Genomic DNA, 19,566 nt, shown 5'->3' on the forward strand with positions numbered 1-19,566 from the left:
GATGTTAATGTCTGTATGCAGCCATACTCAGGCAAAACGCTGATGCTTTCTTGTATCAGTGTTTACCTGCACATGCGTGTATGATGTATTCCCTGAATGCAAAACTTCTACCTGTATAAGCCACCAGGAGCAGAAAAACACAGGGATTTTTATGCTATAGGAGATTTGCACCTACAAACGTCCATTTGCATCAGCCCTAAGTCATCTGCTCATGAACTAGTATTTGTAATGGAGAACAGTGTTCTATATTACATAGTAAAAAATAGGTTTCCGAGACCAGACTTTCTGTAGTCACATGCCAGGAAATAGTCATATAAATAAAATACAGAAAACGTCTTTTTTTTTTCCAATTTTATAGGAACAATTAATGCTTCAGCTTCCATATTTAAAACAAAAGCATAAAAGAAAGATGTGTAAAACTCAGACACTGACAACATGACTTTGGCAACTCTTATGCCCTGTACACACGATAGGATTTTCCGACGGAAAATGTGTGATAGGACCTTGTTGACGGAAATTCCGACCGTGTGTAGGCTCCATCAAACATTTTCCATAGGAATTTCCGACACACAAAGTTTGAGAGCTTGCTATAAAATTTTCCGACAACAAGATCCGTTGTCGGAAATTCCGATCGTGTGTGCACAAATTCGACACACAAAGTGCCACGCATGCGCAGAATAAATTTAAGAGACGAAAGCTATTGGCTACTGACCCGTTTATAGTCCCGACATACGTGTTTTACGTCACCGCTTTCAGAACGATCAGATTTTCCAACAACTTTGTCCGACCGTGTGTATGCAAGACAAGTTTGAGCCAACATCCGTCGGAAAAATCCATGGATTTTGTTGTCGGAATGTCCGATCAATGTCCGACCGTGTGTACAGGGCATAAAACTATCTCTACATTTGTCTCCAATTAAAAATATATACTTCTTTCTTTCTTTCTACTTTAACATCATAGAACCTATTTAAAGGAAACCTGACATTAAAGAATTATGGAGGCTACCATTGCTAAAACCTTTTTATGAAAATGTGAATTCCCTGGCTGACATATTCACCCCATGACTTCAATACTTGTACCATGTTTGATTGCCACACAAGGAGTGCATTGTGTGAAGGGCAGAAGTAGTGTCACATCTGATGGTACTGGGATTTTAAACTGGGTGGCAACAGGGACTGGTGTGTTGGGTAATGCCACCAATTGCATGTTTGAGCACAAAGTGATTTTATTTATTATTTTTATTAATGGTTGGTTTAGCTTTAAATCTCTTCAATTTTGGCATAAGATGTAGGAATAGAATAAATACCTATAACTTTATTCTTTTTTCCATTCTTGATAGGCGTGCACAGTAGACTCTGAATATTCTTGCTGTTATTTTCTTCATTTTCGTTCTGTCAACAAAATGGAAATGCCATGTCACAGGCTGCATTCCAGCTACATTCTCCATCCTCACACACAAAATGTTTCCACTAAAAGACAACTAACGCAGCCAGTAGTAACCCACTCATCCAGAATAATGCACAAACACAGTACAATGTAGCACTGTTTCCTGTCTTGGCAATTACAGCGTTCACTTATTCAGACTTAGAAAGAAAAGACTGTAGCATCACACACGAGAGAGAGCATTTCACATTTTGTTTTAGTTAAAAACACAGAATTTGAATGTATGCATCTTGCTAAAGTCTAGCTTACATTTATCATTAAATAATGAATAGAAGACATGATGAAACCTGCTCGTACATGTACATAAACAAGGAAATGTTACATGGGTGGGAAATCTACAGTATATCAAAATCAAGTTAATAAACATTTTAGCTATCCAAGTTAGCATTAAAAAATAACCAATTACAATTGGACTTGCAGCAACCTGAATCTAGTTAGTTATCTAAATAGTTATGCAGTCAGAAAGACATTATACTAACAACATCTGTTTTGATTCATAGATATATATTTGCCCCCCCCCCCCCCCCCCGCTGTCAGTACTAAGCTGGTATGAAACATTTCCTTCCCTGCCTCTGTAATACAAGTCTGTGTGTGGTTGTGGCTGTAACTCTGTAAAGCTATACCAGCACAAAGCACTGGAGTGGGAAGACAGGAAGTGGCATAAGGAAAATGCAATTCAGGGCATTTTCAAGCAAAAATCGGTCACAAATCATAAGGGTGTACAGGACTATAAAGAGATAAAAAGGTATGTGTTGGGCTTTATATTATTAGAATGTGCAGCTTCAGATTTAAAGATCTATATATGCCCCCTTATTTAGCTTTATTTAGTCTGTGCCTAATATTGCCAAAGTCTGTCAGCTGCTGACCTGTCCACTGACCCTAGGCATTTGCTTTTTAGATGAACGGGTAACTGAAGTAAATCTTTAATCATCTTATTTTGTGAACATTCTCAATTCCTTTTCTAAATGAGCCTCGGTTCGTGGTCAGGTGATTGACAGATTAGCAAGCTAATCACCTTTTTCTCCTGGCCCTCAAGCTAGAGAGTCAAAGAAAATACAGCTAAATCCCATACAATTAAGCTGGCCATAGACGGTTTGAATCTCAGCTGGTTCAGCAGGGACCAGCCGAGATTTGAACCAATGTATGAACAGGCTGATTGTACCAAATTTAATTGATCGATCAATTTGGGTACAACCAGCATGTTGGATTTTTCATGCGATTATTGCAAGTGGCTATAGCTGCTAGCAATAATCACTGTGTGTTCTTCTGGCAGGGACGGCTCCCTAAGCCCCCCTCACAAAAGCTCCGCTGGAGGGATTCCTCCATCAACACTGACTGTGTTTATGTGGGAATCGAGTGATTTTCTGTCCTACAACCACAGAAGAAAATCGCACCATCTAGTATATTTTGCATCACTTGTCCCTCCCTCTTAGATTTGTAAGTTCTCACAAGCAGGGCCCTCTGAACCCTCTGGTATTAAATTGTATCGTAACTGTAGTGACTCACATTATTTTTTATGTTGCGCACACAGTTGGCGCAATCTTGTATAATAATAATAGGGAGACTATAAAACTTTAATCAATAATTCTGGACTTAAAAATTTAAAGGATGTACTTTTACTAAAAATATATATGTGAGCCCTTGTTCCAACAGCCTCTAAAAAAAATACCAATGTGATAGAATACCTTTTCTGAAAAAAAAAGTCCTGTTTCCATCCACTTGCAGCCTCCTGGCTCTGAGTATATGCTGGTAAGAAAAACCTGCTTCTGCCAGACTGACTGCTCATTGCACTCAATGCAGACCAGCTCTCCTGTCTCCAAACAACTTTTAGCGTTGGCCAGAAACAATTTGTTTACAGCAAAGACAGATGCAAACATAGGGCAAGGCCAGGATTTATTTTTCGAAAAGGTAACCCATCATAGGTGTGTTATACTTTCTATAAGTGTAACTCAAAAATGTATAAAAAAATGTTTGTCTTTTATTTTTTCCCCATGCAAAATTCAGCACTTTCTTGCAACCACAATATAGTTTATATAAGTGTAAATCAAATAGTTATAATTTATAAAAAAATGTTTGTCTTTTACTTTTTCAAAAGGAAAAATTCAGCACTTCTTTGCTACCCTGGCTAGCTTGAGGGGGTCTGTGTGGTTCATTCCCCTGCTGATGTTGTGATGAACCGATTACCAAGAAAGGCTCTAAGCTTCATTCTGCTAAGCACTATTTATATCTAAACTGCTGACATAAAATAACCCCAATGTTATTTCACTAAAACAATAACCCCATCTGTAAAAAATCAACACTTACTGGGATCCCCTTAACAGATCTGCACATGGAAATATCTAAAGAACAGCAGCCTTCTGCCCTCTTAACTTGTCCACTTGTTGTCCTCAAAAAAAAAAACCTACTGTACATGCCTAGCGAATCCAGTGTTGTCTGATGTAGCCTGTCGATCTGCTGCCACACACCAGGTCCTGTACTGACATTTATAATTATGTCATTTGGGAACTGGGTCTTTACTGGATTCTTGCACCCAGCCCCCTGATAACTTGCCTCTGCACAGACACATTGGGGGTTATTTTCGAAAGGAAAATCCATTTTGCACTACAAGTGCACTTGGAAGTGCAGTCGCTGTAAATCCGAGGGGGACATACAAGGAAAATAAAAAACAGCATTTTAGCTTGCACATGATTGGATGATAAAATCAGCAGAGCTTCCCCTCATTTCAGATCTACCCCAAAGATTTACAGCGGCTGCACTTCCAAGTGCACTTGCAGTGCAAAGTGGATTTGCCTTTCGTAAACAACCCCCTCAGATGTTGCCTAGCACATGCAAAGTGGGCCCAAGATAACCCCAATGCATGATGTAAGTATACCAGGAGGCTCCAGAAACGGGAGGTGTCATTGTCACCTAGGTGAGAAAAGCCAGAAGTGTGGGGTCAAGACTCACAGAACAGATATTTTGGGGAGAAAAAATGTCAATATCTGATTGTTTAACGGCAGGGGATAAGGAGGAAAAATACTTCCTAAAGAGGGCGAAGGCCTACTTTAATGTGTGTTCACTCATCAGCATATCATATCTGTCCTAAGTTATATTGAACTGGAATGACAAAACATTTCTTTTCTTTTTAGCCGTCAATAGAAATAGGAAGGGTGAGACCCCCCATGTTTTTATTGTTGGCTCCTTCACTTCATGTTATAGTAAGAGGTGGCCAGAGGCAAAACAAGTGAGGGGAAATCTCTCAATGGGGACATAGACAGCCATAAAAAAATGGATTATCTTTATGGAAAGAAAAAAAAACGAAAAGCGACTGAACGGTTGACACAGAACTTCGGTATTAGTAATCCACTGTGGCAGCAGTGTCCGATAGTCTCCATGAATAAAGCCCAACTCCATGTTTACTTCCACTTTAAATAGTTTCTTTGGGTATAGCTGGCCAAAACTCACTATTTAAAGTAAAAGTCAATTTGGACTTAGGCTTTAAATGTTATGCAGTTTACACAAAGGATGCTGGAAATGCAAAGATCCCAGTTTACAAGCTCTATTTTACTGAGAATGGACAGAAAATATTAAACACGTAATGAAAGACAAACCTTGTAGGAAAGTTTACCAGCTTTTTGTAATTTGTAATGTTTATAAATGCTATCCATTCTGTCACTAACTGGCAGAAAAGTTCAACTTTAAAGCATTGCTGGCACTGACAGAACAGTATTCAGGTTGTCTGGGTCAGAAATTTTTTTTTTTTTTTTATTTAATTGCCACTTCAGTGAAATTTTTAACTTTTTCCGAGAGACTTATTTCAACTTTGCAGTTCCTACTCGTCCCTACTCGTCTTCACATCATTGTGGCATTTTTTTAACGTTTTTTTTTTTTTTCCCCTTATTGCTTTGATCTGAGTTGTATATCGTAATGGTTGTTACAAATCATTCCAACACATAAAAAAAAAGAATATTTTCCCCTATTTTCCCCCTACTCCCACCTCCCCTCCCTTTCCAAGCACACCCCCCTTCCACTCTTATCCTATCTGTCTACTCCTCACTCCCTACTCCTACCGGTTCTGGACTCAACCATTAACCTTCACTTGTCTAACGTCTAAGTGTTTAACTACTTTGGGGCCTCCTCTCCTTTTTATTTTATATTCCCATTACCTCGGCACACCTCATTGAGCACTTGAATTCTGCCCATTTCCTCCATTTCTCTTCGAATTATTCCATTCCCAACTCTTCGCTGAACCTTAGGTATTCTAGCTTTGGATTTTGTTCGTTTTATTGAACCAGTTCTGCAACGTGGGTCTCCCTTTTTTTGCCAGTATCTAGGTATTAGGCTTTTGGCCGCGTTCAAGAGCTGTGGTAGCAACGTTCTCAGGTATTTCTTTGTAGGCAATCTGATCCTATGAAATAAGCACACCCATGGGTCGTCTGGGACTTCGATGTTAGTTATTTCACTGGTGATTTGCCTAATCTCCCCCCAGTATTTTTTAATTTCCGGGCATTGCCACCAAATGTGCGCCATCGTCCCAATTTCTTTGCATCCCCTCCAACAAAACAGCAAAGTATTGTTCTGATACCTAAGAGCTCTGTCAGGGGTGATTTACCATCTCGCCAGACATTTATAGTTTAATTCCAACATCTTATAGTTAACCGATGTGGAGTTATTCCTCCTCAGTATTTGCCACATTTCTGACTCTTTAAGCTGAATATCTAATTCCTTCTCCCACTTCTTGATGAATGGCGGTACCTCCGAACCCTTTGTTTCTATTAACACTCTATAGATCTTAGAAATCACCCTCTTCCCTGTTTTATCCACACAAATTTTCTCCAAGGGCCGTAGGTTTTTGGCTGATCTAATGGGTTGTGGGAGTGTTTTAATGAAATGGTTCAGTTGGTTGTACCGCCATATATCAATAACCATCAGTTCACCTTTGATTTTTAATTCCTGATATGTGCAAATCTTACCCTGTACCATAACATCCTTAAGTTGTACATCATCCTGTAAAATCCATTTCCCTGACAATTTTTCGATCCCTGGTGTGAAATAATCTATATCCTTCAGTGGGATTAAGGGTGAATTATACTCCCATTTCTCCCTTTTGTGCAAAATATCCCAAGTTTTTAGTGCATGTCTAGTGATATCATGTGTATCTGTGCCGAGTTTCCTAAATTGTGATGGTATCCATATTATTTTTCCCAATGTGACATTGCTAATTGTGTTTTCCATTTTAACCCAATGCTTTTCCTTATTGTTTTTCCATTCTACTTTTCTTGATAGTACGATTGCCTCGTAATAATTCCTAATATCAGGTGCCCCCCACCCCATCCTTCGCTTTATCTTTACTTAACTGTGTAAAACTTATACGTGATTTTTGCCCTCTCCAAATAAACCTTAAAAACATAGTATGCATTGTTCTAAGATAGGCCTGTGGGAGTGGGATTGGGATCATTTGTATCTTATATAACATTTTGGGTAGAATTGCCATCTTATATATATTAATTCTTCCCCCCATGATAACTGTGCTCTTGTAATTCTATTCAACTCGTCTTTTGTCTCATTAAGGAGTGGGACATAATTAGCCTGGTATAATGTCTCTTTCGATGTAGTTATCTTGACTCGGAGGCACTTAAGTTCTTTTTTCCCCCACACGAATGGGAAGTCCCTTTGATACGTATATTCGCCTATTTTACCTTTATTGATTTCTAATGTTTCAGATTTAGCCAGATTTATCTTGAAATTAGAAACTTCCCCATATTCTTTTAGGGCTAAAATCAAATTTGGGAGGGTAACTCTAGGACAGGTAATATAAAATAATATGTCATCTGCAAAAGCTGCTAGTTTATGGGTTTCTTCTCCAACTTTAATCCCTCTGATGTCCGGGTTCTGCCTTATCTTTTCTAAAAAGGGTTCGAGCGCAAGGACAAACAATAAAGGGGACAGGGGACACCCCTGTCTTGTGCCGTTGAACATTTCAAATGGTTCTGAAAATGTTCCATTTACCTTGACCCTCGCTGTGGGTCGGACATATAAGGCCTTTATCCATCTGGTCATATTTTCCCCAAGTCCTATCATCCCTAACGTGCTCAGCATGAAGCCCCAGTCTACCCTGTCAAAGGCTTTTTCAGCATCTATTGACAGGAGTAGTCCTGGAGCTCCACTGTCTTTGATTTTCTGAACTGCCAAAAGTGTTCTGATGCCATTATCCCTCCCCTCTCTACCGGATATAAACCCAACTTGATCTGGGTGTATTATCTCATTCGTTATGTTTTTCATTCTTCCAGCTAGAATTTTTGCAAATAGTTTCGTATCCGTGTTTAAGAGTGATATGGGCCTATAACTAGAGGAAAGTGCATTATCTTTACCTTCTTTTAAGATGATTGTTATATTGGCTTCCAGCGCCTCCTTCCTCATCTCCCAATCAACCCCAATCCCGTTCATATAGGAGCACATTTTGGTGATTAATAGGTCCTGAAATTTTTTATAATATAAAATTGGCAGGCCATCAGGCCCAGGGCTTTTACCAGTTGGTGTTTCTTTTAACATTTTTTAAATTTCTTCTTCTGTTATTGGGGATTCTAGCTCGCACCGTTTATTTCCTGCTATTTTATTTAATCCCATGTCTTTTAAGAAAGCTTTTATTTTCTCCTGTTTTTTTTCAGCTTCTTCTATTGCAGCTTTTTTATTATTTGCATATAGCCCCCATAATAGTCTTGGAAAATCTTGGCAATTTCTCTGGTTGTATATCTCATTTCCCCTGTCCTTGTATTTATTTTCTCGATATAATTGTTTTCTTTTTTTTTAGTACCTTCGCCAAAAATTTCCCTGGTTTATTCCTGCCTAAGTACCTTTCTTTCTTAATTAAATTGTATGCGGAGCGTGTTTCTTGTTCTACTAGGTTTCTCATGGCCTCCCTTTTACAGTATAGTTTTAATAATACCTCCTCATCCCCAGTTACCTTGTGCTGCTGTTATTTATTTATTTTATTTTTATTTATTTCAGGTACTTATATAGCGCCGTCAATTTACGCAGCACTTTACATATACATTGTACATTCACATCAGTCCCTACCCTCAAGGGGCTTACAATCTAAGGTCCCTAACTCACATTCATACATACTAGGGACAATTTAGACAGGATCCAATTAACCTACCAGCATGTCTTTGGAGTGTGGGAGGAAACCGGAGTACCCGGAGGAAACCCACGCAGGCACAGGGAGAACATGCAAACTCCAAGCAGGTAGTGTCGTGGTTGGGATTCGAACCAGTGACCCTTCTTACTGCTAGGCGAGAGTGCTACCACTGCACCACTGTGCCGCCCATAGCTGTTTCTAATAGCTTAGTCCTTTTTTTTTTTCTCTAACTCCGCCTTGATTAAAATACCCCTGATGTAAGCTTTGTGGGCCTCCCAAACTATGGCTTCTGATGTGTCCCCTACTTCATTTATTTTGAAGTAAATTTCTAGTTCTTCCTTTATTCGCTTTTCTATTTCTTTGTCGTGTAATAGTCCTTCGTTTAACTTCCATATATTTCTCTTTATTTGAATTTCCCCAATTTTCAATTGTAGACTGACAGGCGCATGATCAGAAAAGGTAATTATTCCAATGTTTGTGCTAGTCACTGCCTCCAGTAGTCTATGTTCCACCAGAACAAAAATCTAATCTAGAATATGTCCCATGGAATGTGTAATCCCTTACATTGACGTGTTGCGTCCTCCACACGTCAACCAATTGACACTGATGTAATTTCTTTTTCACTTTATTCATCCATACCATTCCTGTCTCCCGTGCATGTGACGTATTATCTCTACTTGGTTCTAAACAAAAATTAAAATCGCCTGCCATTATGGCCCCCCTTTCTTAAATGCCATAAATTCTCCGCCAAGACCCCCAACAGGTATCGATTTGGATTTTTGTTAGGGTGGTATATGTTTGCCAAGGAGCATTCAGTTCCATTTAGTTTTCCTCTAAGAAATAAATATCGTCCTTCAGGATCAGACTTTCTCTCTTCCAAATCGAACCTTATCCCCCTGGCAAACCCTATAGCAACTCCTTTTGCTCGACTGACAGGAGAGTCTCCATAGAACCATATTGGGAAGTCTTTTGAGAAAATTTTATGGCATTTTCCCAAGAAAAAATGTGTCTCCTGCAGCAGTACCAGCTCTGCTTTAAGATGTTTTAGTTCGCCCGTTATATTAGCAGTCTTAATAGGGGAATTTAAGCCACGTACATTGTATGAAACACATTTTAGGCTAGACATCAATTATCCGTATGCCTTTTTTATGTTGAGCCAGCCATAGGAGTAGGGATCTGTGTGGATTGATATTCTTCTTCCCCCAATGAGAATCCTCTCTAACCTCCCTCCCACCTATCCCTCCATTTTCCACCCCGCCCCTACCCCCCTCCCCTCCCCAAAGCCCCCCCATCCTCCCAATTGGGGGTAATAGGCCTCCCCATAGCTCAGTGAACCGTGGCCTCGCCTACTCCTCCTGGCCCCTCGGTGGACTCCCTAGAGGTTGAGCTTGGGGTGGTCGCCGCTGGTTCCGATACTTCCCCATAAGATTTAGGGGCTCCCGTGCCCATCCACCTCCCTCCCTGCCGCCCTCCCCCCACTCTACCCACCTCCTCCCGAACCCAGCACCCCTCATGGAATCATTTTCCGGTACAGTTATAGTCAGTATCTTATTTTCTGTTTCTTTGGAGCTTTATTTCTTCTTCGCTTCTGATCGTTTTGCTTTATAGACTGGATGCCAAGCTTGTTGTTCCTCTGTATTTGCTTTATTTTCTGTTCTTTCCCACCAGCCCGGTATCTCTATTATTGGCACGTCTCAGTGGTTGCAAAATTTTGGTGTATCTTCCAGAAATCTAGTATCGAGTGGCCGATCGACCTTATTTGTGTCCGATTAGGCAGGCTGGGAAGCCCCATGAGTATTGGACATTATGCAGTTTAAGCAGGTCAAAAAGAGGTTTCAGAGTTCTTCTTAGTTTCTTAGTTTCTCCAAATTTCGCTGGTTGGTTATTTTTCAGACATGCTTTTATCTGTTCTTTGTCTTGGTAGTTGTGGAATCTTGCAATGACGTCTCTTGGGATATCCCCTGCTATTTCTGCAGGTTTCCTGATCCTATGAATTCTTTCAAACTTTATTTTACGGCTTGCCTCAGATGTACTTATCATATGGCCAAAGATTTTGTCCATTTTTTCCTGTAGGTCCTCTTTTCCTCCCTGAATCTCTGGTATTCCTCTGATCCAGAGATTTTTCCTTCTGTTCCGGTTCTCTTGGTCCTCTATTTTATACATTATAGTCCTCTGTTGCTTCTGCATCTCCTCTATCTGGTTCTTTAGCCTTTTCATCTCGTCCCCCTGCAAATCCAGCCTTGTTTCCACATCTTCAAACCTTTTTAGTATATGGTTCACATCTTCATGAAGAGCTGCTATTTCCCCTTTTATGGATGTTTCCAACCTCGCAAACATTTCCGCCATTTCACCCTTTGTTGGTAGCTGTTTTTTTTGTTTGGGTTCCATTGCTGTTTCTTCCTCTAATCTCTCGCTGCTTACGGTATAGATATCTACCTCGACCAACTGTCTTCTCAGGTCCGTCTTTGATGAACTCTCGGGGGTTTCTTTGGCGCCCTCCTGTACCATATATTTTCTGATGGTTCCCGGGCTGGCACTTAATCTAGGCGGGTTGGCAGCAGCCCCTTTCATTATGTTATCCCTCATTCCTTCTTTACCCCTTTGTTATATAAGCAGTCCTGGGTAGGCAATGGGGGGGGGGTATCTCTTCTTTTTAATTCCCTTTCCTTGTCAATGTAGCCTTATCTTAATCAAGTATTAGGTATTCTGATATGATAAAGATGAATTTTTGGGTAGTTAGTATTTAGTCATTTAGTTGTGTTTAACCATAAACTTGTAGGAGTGGAAATTCAAGCTTTTTATCCACCATGTAAAGCTGTGCAATTATGCGACTGCTGTGACTTGGATAAACACCTGCAACTAATGCCGCAATTCCCGCCAGTATCCTCCAATCGCACCCCTCTTTTTTCTTTTCTTTCCTTCCTCTCTCCTCCCCTATTTCAGCTTTACATGCCCCCACTCCATCCTATTTCCACAGCTTGTTCTCCCGTCTAGTTATTAATATCTGTTAGTAGTGTGAAATCTAGGTGTAGTTCTTATTGTTCATGTACCACAGGCAGTATGTGTGCCAGTTCATAAAAGCTCAACAATCAGTAAACTTACATCAAAGCATATTCTGCAGAAGTCTTTCTCTTCTCTGCATATTACACAAAAATCACTCCTTCAGCATTAATGAACTGTTTACTTGCCGTTCAGTGGATCCGCTGTATAGAGGAGGGTTGCTGCTTGCTGCTCGTCTTGTAGCTCACTTACCCTTACACTGACAGATGCTTACAGGGTTCCCATCTCTGAAAGCCTTGCAATCCGTTTATCCTCTGCCCCACTGCTCTTCATCGCTGCGAGTGTGCGTGTGCGTGCTTGCCACTCTGTGTCTCGGTGACCAGCCTTCACAGCGCTGGCTTCCCCAGACACATCAGACCGTCTACAGCCAGCTCTTGGTTCGTCTCGCTCACTCCCGCAGGCCAGGAGCTCTGAGCTCTCCAAGAGCTCTCCACTTGTCTCCGCTGCAATACCAGCTACAGTGTCTCTGCTGCGTCTATGACGTGTGAGGGTGCATGGGAGCTGGGGCCAGGGGGATCGTGGAGGTAGGGAAGGCGGCCTCTGTCTAGGCCTGCATCACAGGGAGGGGGTCTCACAGGCTTCCCGGGCTCAGCATCGGCACCTGATCGACACCCACATCCGTCCCCTCCCTCGGGTCAGAAAATAAATTAATTCAAATATTATCCACCCTCCCAGGTTTAGAAATGGATACAGTTATTTACAGGTAGAATATGGAAACTAATAAAAACTCTCCTATAGAAAACACAGTATAGAGCAAATGCCCCAAAGTCTGTAAATTACCAAGCATAGTGTCATCCAGGGCAACCAAGCCTTTAAAGTCCATCAGCCTGAAGTGGCTGGATGAAGTGGATGAAGCTATAGGTCATACCAGTACAGAGATACTATAAGGAAACAGGTTATAAAGGTTTTACCTATTTCACTTCACATTTCTACCGGATGTTTATCCATTTTGCAAAAGTTTGACATGTAAAGTTGATGGTGGCCAGGGATGTGGGAGGGCCTAATAGTGCAATCGAAATTGCTGACCAGCAGTGCTGCACAGGGAAGCATGCTGTTTTTTCATACCCTGGGCTGGCCCATCACTCCTGCTCACTTCACCTTGCTGTGAGTCAACTGAGGTGATCAGCAGCCTTATCAACCAAGAGGGAAAAAGTTGATATTTGCAAAAAGGTCTGAATTATGGGGCTCCAGGGTTCCCTTCCAAGAAGATATTCCTTAGGGCATAAGTGAACACAAATTCAGATACCTATATTGTCATTTGAATCAATTTATTTTTAAACTTTATGAGAGATTTTAACTGCTTGTTTAAGCTCCACACTGATATTTCTTTACTTATGAAATAATATAAGGTCTGCATAAATTGCTGTGTGCAGTAAAATATTAATTTTCCAAACCAATCAGACTATATCTCTATTTTTGGGATTATAATAACTTGCATGTATTTTGAACATAGTCACTGAGCTTTCCAAATAAATCACTTGGCTGGCCCTGTTCATAAGCACTAACTATTCATTAAAATGTATTTATAGTCAAAATTGAAATCATATATCCATTTTCACATTGAATTTCAATTATTTATAGTCACTGATGTGGCACACATTTCATAAAGCCTGCCTTCTGAACTACAGAGGTGCTGAAAGGAGGAGTTTCAGGAGGTCAATAAAGGAATGTCTTCTTGCAGGCAGCAAGATACCACGGGTAATGTAGTCCTTAGGAATGGAACGTAAACAGCAGAGGAGAAGCTGCAAAGCATGCAGGGAATCCGGGAAGTTGTGGAAAGAGATGGCCAGCAGACATGCAGCACTTACAACATGAAAGGAGATTTTTTTCAGGTAGGCTTATATTGGATTGTAAAAAATGAACTATTATTTGTATTGTTATTAAAATGCTGATATTATTAAATGAAAGTGTATGCTGTGACCATAGATTTTCTTTAAGATAGCTCTATGCTTATTATAATCTGTTTGATTGCTATGATTTACTACCCATAACATATTACAGCTGAAACCAGTGCTGTGTACTAACAATTCCCCATGCTGTAGCTGTTCACTAACCCACAAAGTATGATTCTGAAATCATGGTTCAACTCTCTGTAACTTTCCACCCCATCAGCCTGGCCCAAGCTAATAATGACTTTTCTTTATTCATTGTAAATAGGGAATCTTGAGAGAACATCATTGCTGACATGACAAAGGAAACTTCCATCCTATTCTAAGTAGGGTGTCTGGGGGGTATAAATATTTGTTCAGCTTGCATAACTGATTGAGCCGTCTGCTCCCCAGCCAAACCAAATGTTTTAATATTAGCAGAATGGAAAATTGTTGTATGTCGTTACAATTATACATACCTAAACCTGACCATCCATGTTTAATTTGTAATGCTGTTTGGCTTTAAGACAAGGATGATCTCTTTGCATGGGATTAATTGTGTACAACTGATCTCAAGAGACCAGTAATATTTTATGCATATAGGGTACCAAGAGGGAAAAGTTTGTTGCAGAGTAAGCAAAATGACTCAAACTCTTTCCACAATTAGCTAGTAGGTTTTATAAATACCATATAAACTACAAACATCAAACGCCCAAGATAAAATGAGAGACATTTTTCTAATTAAAAAAGCCTGAATGAATGATGATTTTATAAATTAATGTGCGCCCTGTGCTGTGCAGTTTTCCAAGTGAAGCAAACCACTTTCCTGATATTTGTAATAAATTCTTGACATTTGCGTTAAAGAAGAAGAAACATTTGATTTCTTTTAACAAAACTTACAAAGGGAAAATTCCATTTTATGGCCATAGGTTTAGTTACATATTTAAAATAAAAATACAGAAAAACCCATTATCTTTAAATTCCACAGACCTTAAAACCTTGTTAATTAAAAAAAAAAGGATCCTTTTGCTTTTATTAAAGTAACCATTAGCAGACTGTGTGCTACAAAGCTACAATGCTATAGCCATGAACATACTAGTCATACAGTATAGTGTTTGTGCAGTACAATGATCTGCCTTCCACATCCCCCTAACTGTAAATACTTTTGCGTACTAGTTTCAATTTTCTAAAACTGGAGGGGTAGAATTTAGTGACAACTAAACTCTGATTTAAAAAAAAATCTTTACAAGTATGTATTCTTAAGTCCAAAAAGTTCCTTCTATTGTTCTCCACATCTCCAAATAACTTTTTGGTGCCCTAATCTGACTTCCTCTTAAAGGATGGCTACATTCATTCTCCATGGTCCCACTGTATGTAGGAACGTAGCCAACCTTTCTTGTTCACTCCCAAATGGACTAGGGACCATGGACTATAGGATTCGTAGTGTGTATAGAGTGGTGCGCATGACTAAAACTAACGTGCACTGCTCGTTCTAAAGAAACAGAAGTGAGGGAAAAAAGGAGAGATTCAGAATCTCATTGAGGATGTTACAAGGAGGCAGAAAAACACAGTAAGAAATTATTTTATAAAAAATTGATTTTAGGGCCATTAAGTATTGGATGTGTATAGATTATTTTTCAAGAATACGGAAATTGTTTGGTGTCACTTTACTAGTAGTAGGCATGGTTTTGATGAATAGTTTGGAAGGTTGGTGAGAGGCTAAAACTCACATAATTCCCAATTAGGCTGTACCAGACACTAACAAGATTGGAAAAGCAGTACACTAATACTGAGCGTGACTGACTTATAACCCTTGAAACATAAACTGGAGGCCAGGAGGTAAAAACCAAGATTCTTCTTGACTCAAGACACAGGAAAAAATCATCCCCTTCATGTATCTTTTGTCGCTAAGGTAGAAATGCCTCTGGAGGAGCAGAATGCCCTTCAAGTATATGTATAGCCAAAAAACTTTTTTTTTTTTAAGTTTTGAATAGAGTTTTTACAGCTTTCTGTGTCTGACCATTGTCATCATGACAGAAAATGAAGGGAAATCCAAAGTGTTAACCGTTATAATAACTAAGCGAGGAATTATGCTTTGGCAATTTTCTTTCTTTCAAGCTTGATTCCCCCATTAACACAGTCAGTGTTGATAGGATTCCTCCCACTGCATTATTGTATACTGACAGTGGGAGGTTTCCCCACTGTCATAATACAATGATCAGCCGCCAGCAGTGATTGCACGAAAAAAAAATAGACAGGCTGGTTGTACTGACATTGCTCAACAGGTCAACGTCAGTACAACCAGGCAGACCATAGGTGAATCGAAAATTTGTCTGGTTCCTGCCATCTATGGCTAGCTTTACTTTGTAGAGATGTTCTCCCACTTCCTGTTGCTTCTCCAGAACAGGATGTGAATAGGAATCTCAAAAGAGGACAGCAAAACATAAACTAAACGTTGTTTTAACTGGTCCCTACTAAATCCAAAACAAAAAAGAATTTGTGTACACATACGCTCTAAGTAATATCAAGTAGGTCAAAAATGAATGTATTAAAAAAGTACAGCTGTACCAAATACATTTTCAATATTAACTAAGAAGCGTTTGTATAGATAAGGCAGAGTTATATGTGAAGGATGGAAGTAAAGTTTTAGAATGGTTAGTCTAAAAGACACAATTCACAAAAGACTAAGCTTTTAAATAATCTGGATGCTCTCTAAACAAATACATTAACTCTGAGAAAGTACTATATTCCTAGCACAGTCAATTTAGGGAATTTACAAGACAGGAAGTCTTTTGCAATGACATAATTGCAAAGAGCTTACAAGGCTTGCGAATTAATAAAAACTGGGAAACAAATGTATTGGTTCTCAGATCTAAATATGGGCAATAACTGAAACAACCTCATCAAATATGTAAAGGACCACTACAGCACAAAATACAATGTTCTGGAAATTATACTGTATGTGTTTATTACCCGTAATGATAACAGTCAATATATATATTCCTTTTTGTTACATGTCTTTATTTCAGTTTTTCTTCACATTTACCTATAGGAAGCTGTCTAGTAAATGTGTCAGTTACAAGGGGTTGGGAAAAAACTATAACACAGGCAGGGGAGCTTATAAAAGTCAGCCTTTATTCATCTGGGTTAAACATTTTTTTCCAAAAGAAAAAGAAGCTGTTTTTTCATCACTTACTCAATGTGGAACTCCAGGAATAGCAGCACTTAAAAAAATCTGCTGGCTTATAAGAAGTTAAGTTCAACAAGGTATAGGCCACCTCCTGAACTTATAGTATTTCTTTAATTTACTATTTACATTTTTACTGCCAGGAGTACACTTATCGAATACATCTGGCACTCCACTGATGGATTTTCATGTCTCTGATACAACAGCTGCAGAGTCATTTGCATTCCCCTCCTCTCCTCTTGCTGAATCAAGGAAGGCTTTGTATTATGCGAACCCATTTACAAAATATGAAATAGTCTGTGAATGGACAGCTTGAGGGAGGGGTAGGCATAGCGGCTACTGTGTAGCAGAGCACACCTCTTATGTCAGAGCGCTGGTAATATAGTGATAGCTATACTCCTGACACTCAGTAAAAATGCAAATGGTTAATAAAAGAAACAAGTCCACAGGGTGGCATACCCCTCGCTGGACTTAACCCCATATAATCCAGTATATTTTTAAAACTGCTGTAATTCCTGAAGATCCTTTAAACTACATGTCCATCAAAGTCTACCCTGTCTACAGGGTAACAATGCTGCTGTGTGGTTTCACTACAGAACAAACAAAGTTGTCATTGTATTACAGGAAGTGGAAAATTATTGGATCCATTGGACGATTCAATAGGTAAAATGATGATGCACAAGAAAGCCCGCAAACAGTTTGCTGAAGACAAGCAGACTAGGAACATGGATTTATGGAACCATGTCCTGTGGTCTGATGAGAACAAGATAAACTTATTTGGTTCAGATGGTGTCAAGCGTGTGTGGTGGCAACCAGGTGAGGAGTACAAAGACAGGTGTGTCTTGCCTACAGTCAAGCATGGAGGTGGGAGTGTCATGGTATGGGGCTGCATGAGTGCTGCCAGCACTGGGGGAGCTACAGTTCATTGAGGGAACAATGAATGCCAACATGTACTGTGACATACTGAAGCAGAGCATGATCCCCTCCCTTCGGAGACTGGGCCACAGAGCAGTATTCCAACATGATAACGACCCCAAACACACATCGAAGACGACCACTGCCTTGCTAAAGAAGCTGAGGGTATACTGATGGACTGGGCAAGCATGTCTCCAGACCTAAACCCTATTGAGCATCTGTGGGGCATCCTCAAACAGGAGGTGGAGGAGTGCAAGGTCGCTAACATCCACCAGCTCTGTGATGTCGTCATGGAGGAGTGGAAGAAGACTCGAGTGGCAACCTGTGAAGCTCTGGTGAACTCCATGCCCAAGAGGCAGTGCTGGAAAAAATGGTGGCCACACAAAATATTGACACTTTGGGCCCAATTTGGACATTTTCACTTAGGGGTGTACTCACTTTTGTTGCCAGGGGTTTAGACATTAATGGCTGTGTGTTAAGTTATTTTGAGGGGACAGCAAATTTATACTGTTATACAAGCTGTACATTCACTTTACATTGTAGCAAAGTGTAATTTCTTCAGTGCTGTCACATGAAAATATATAATAAAATATTTACAAAAATGTGAGGGGTGTACTCACTTTTGTGAGTTACTGTATGTATTTTTCCCATAGTTCTGCTTTAAAGTATATCTAAATATAACGTAAATGTAATATTTTGCTGTTTATTTGTCCTTAGATATGGTGGCCTCATTTGTTTTCCTTTTTCAGGCTAATTACATTTTCAGCAAATGAAAAAATATTAAAAATAATAAAAATAACTGTTGATACTAGCAGAATTCCAGTGTCCTAACTTCCTGTGCATTGAACTGAAGCCTCAAACAATATAATCAGTGTTGCTAGATATCTTCTGTAAACTACAAAACACCTACCCACTATGTAATGGAGGATATGTTTGTTGTTCAAATCAGGGGAGCATCCTAGTGTAACAAGGCTGCTCCAACATTGATACAGTATGACAAGTTAGATATGTCACCCTATAACAGGAAATGTGTTACTGGCAGTATCACCAAGAAAAAATAAAGGAATATTGCAACCATCGCAGCCAAGAACTGGTAAGCTGCAATATATTAAATTTTTGTTTTTGGAGTTAGATATTATTGTATGTGTGACTGTAAACTATAACATGAGTTTTCCAATCTCCCTTTATTTTAGAGGATTACATTTAATCCTTAGTTCAAATGGAAACAAAATTGTAAAAGATGAAAGCATAAATTCACTCACAACAAGGGTGCTAGAGAAAGAACCACCCCCATGCATATAAGCTCCCCTCTGAAATCTAAGCCCCCCACTCCTACACTTCCAGCATTAATAAATGGAGAAAATGGCATTATCGTATTACTGCAGTATTTATTTTAAAGCCAAACCAGAGAGTAGAGAAATTACAAGTACGGTTGTGGTGGAACTGCAATCTAAGTGATGGATCTCTCCACTTAGTGCCTAAAGGTTATAAAAAGCCCGTGTCAGTCTAAAACAAAACCTTAATTTTTGATTGTTCTTACACCTGAAACAATTTTTATCTGCTTTGTATCTGTAATTTCTTTAATTACAGAAAGACAACATATATGTCACAAAAACGTAACCAAAATAATGCCACCAGACACTTTTTTTAAACAAGCAAAATATAATTAACTTACTGTCCAACAAAACCTCTTGTCTTTGCACACGTTGGGTATGTTCAGTGGTTCCATTGTATTTGCCACGTACTGGGCATACATGTAATTTATTTGGTTTACAGCATATTCCCTGTATTATAAAAATCAAATCAAAGTTAGCTGAAAAAGACAAATAAATATTGTGCATACACGTTAGTAAAAAAAATCCCAGTAAAAACTGGAGAATACAACCTACCCACACATCTTCTACACAACAGCTATTGTGTTATTTAACCACTGAGCACTTAAACCCACTTCCTAACGAGACCAATTTTCAGCTTTC

General features: G+C 39.4%; 1 protein-coding gene across 4 annotated transcripts in view; it reads right to left on the bottom strand.

Annotated features, from left to right (window-relative positions):
• The window catches only part of PDE5A (phosphodiesterase 5A), a 267,395-nt gene that overhangs the window by 59,195 nt on the left and 188,634 nt on the right, over window positions 1-19,566 (bottom strand). For all 4 annotated transcript variants that reach the window (XM_073603315.1, XM_073603298.1, XM_073603307.1 and 1 more), the window contains exons 8-9: window positions 19,266-19,374; window positions 1,307-1,391 (exon numbers count right to left, since the gene is read on the bottom strand). In XM_073603315.1, the coding sequence (XP_073459416.1) occupies window positions 1,307-1,391; window positions 19,266-19,374 (194 nt within the window). The remainder of the gene's footprint in view (window positions 1-1,306; window positions 1,392-19,265; window positions 19,375-19,566) is intronic.

Source organism: Aquarana catesbeiana, linkage group LG01 (assembly GCF_042186555.1).
Source record: "Aquarana catesbeiana isolate 2022-GZ linkage group LG01, ASM4218655v1, whole genome shotgun sequence".
NCBI classification, from domain to species: Eukaryota; Metazoa; Chordata; class Amphibia; order Anura; family Ranidae; genus Aquarana; species Aquarana catesbeiana.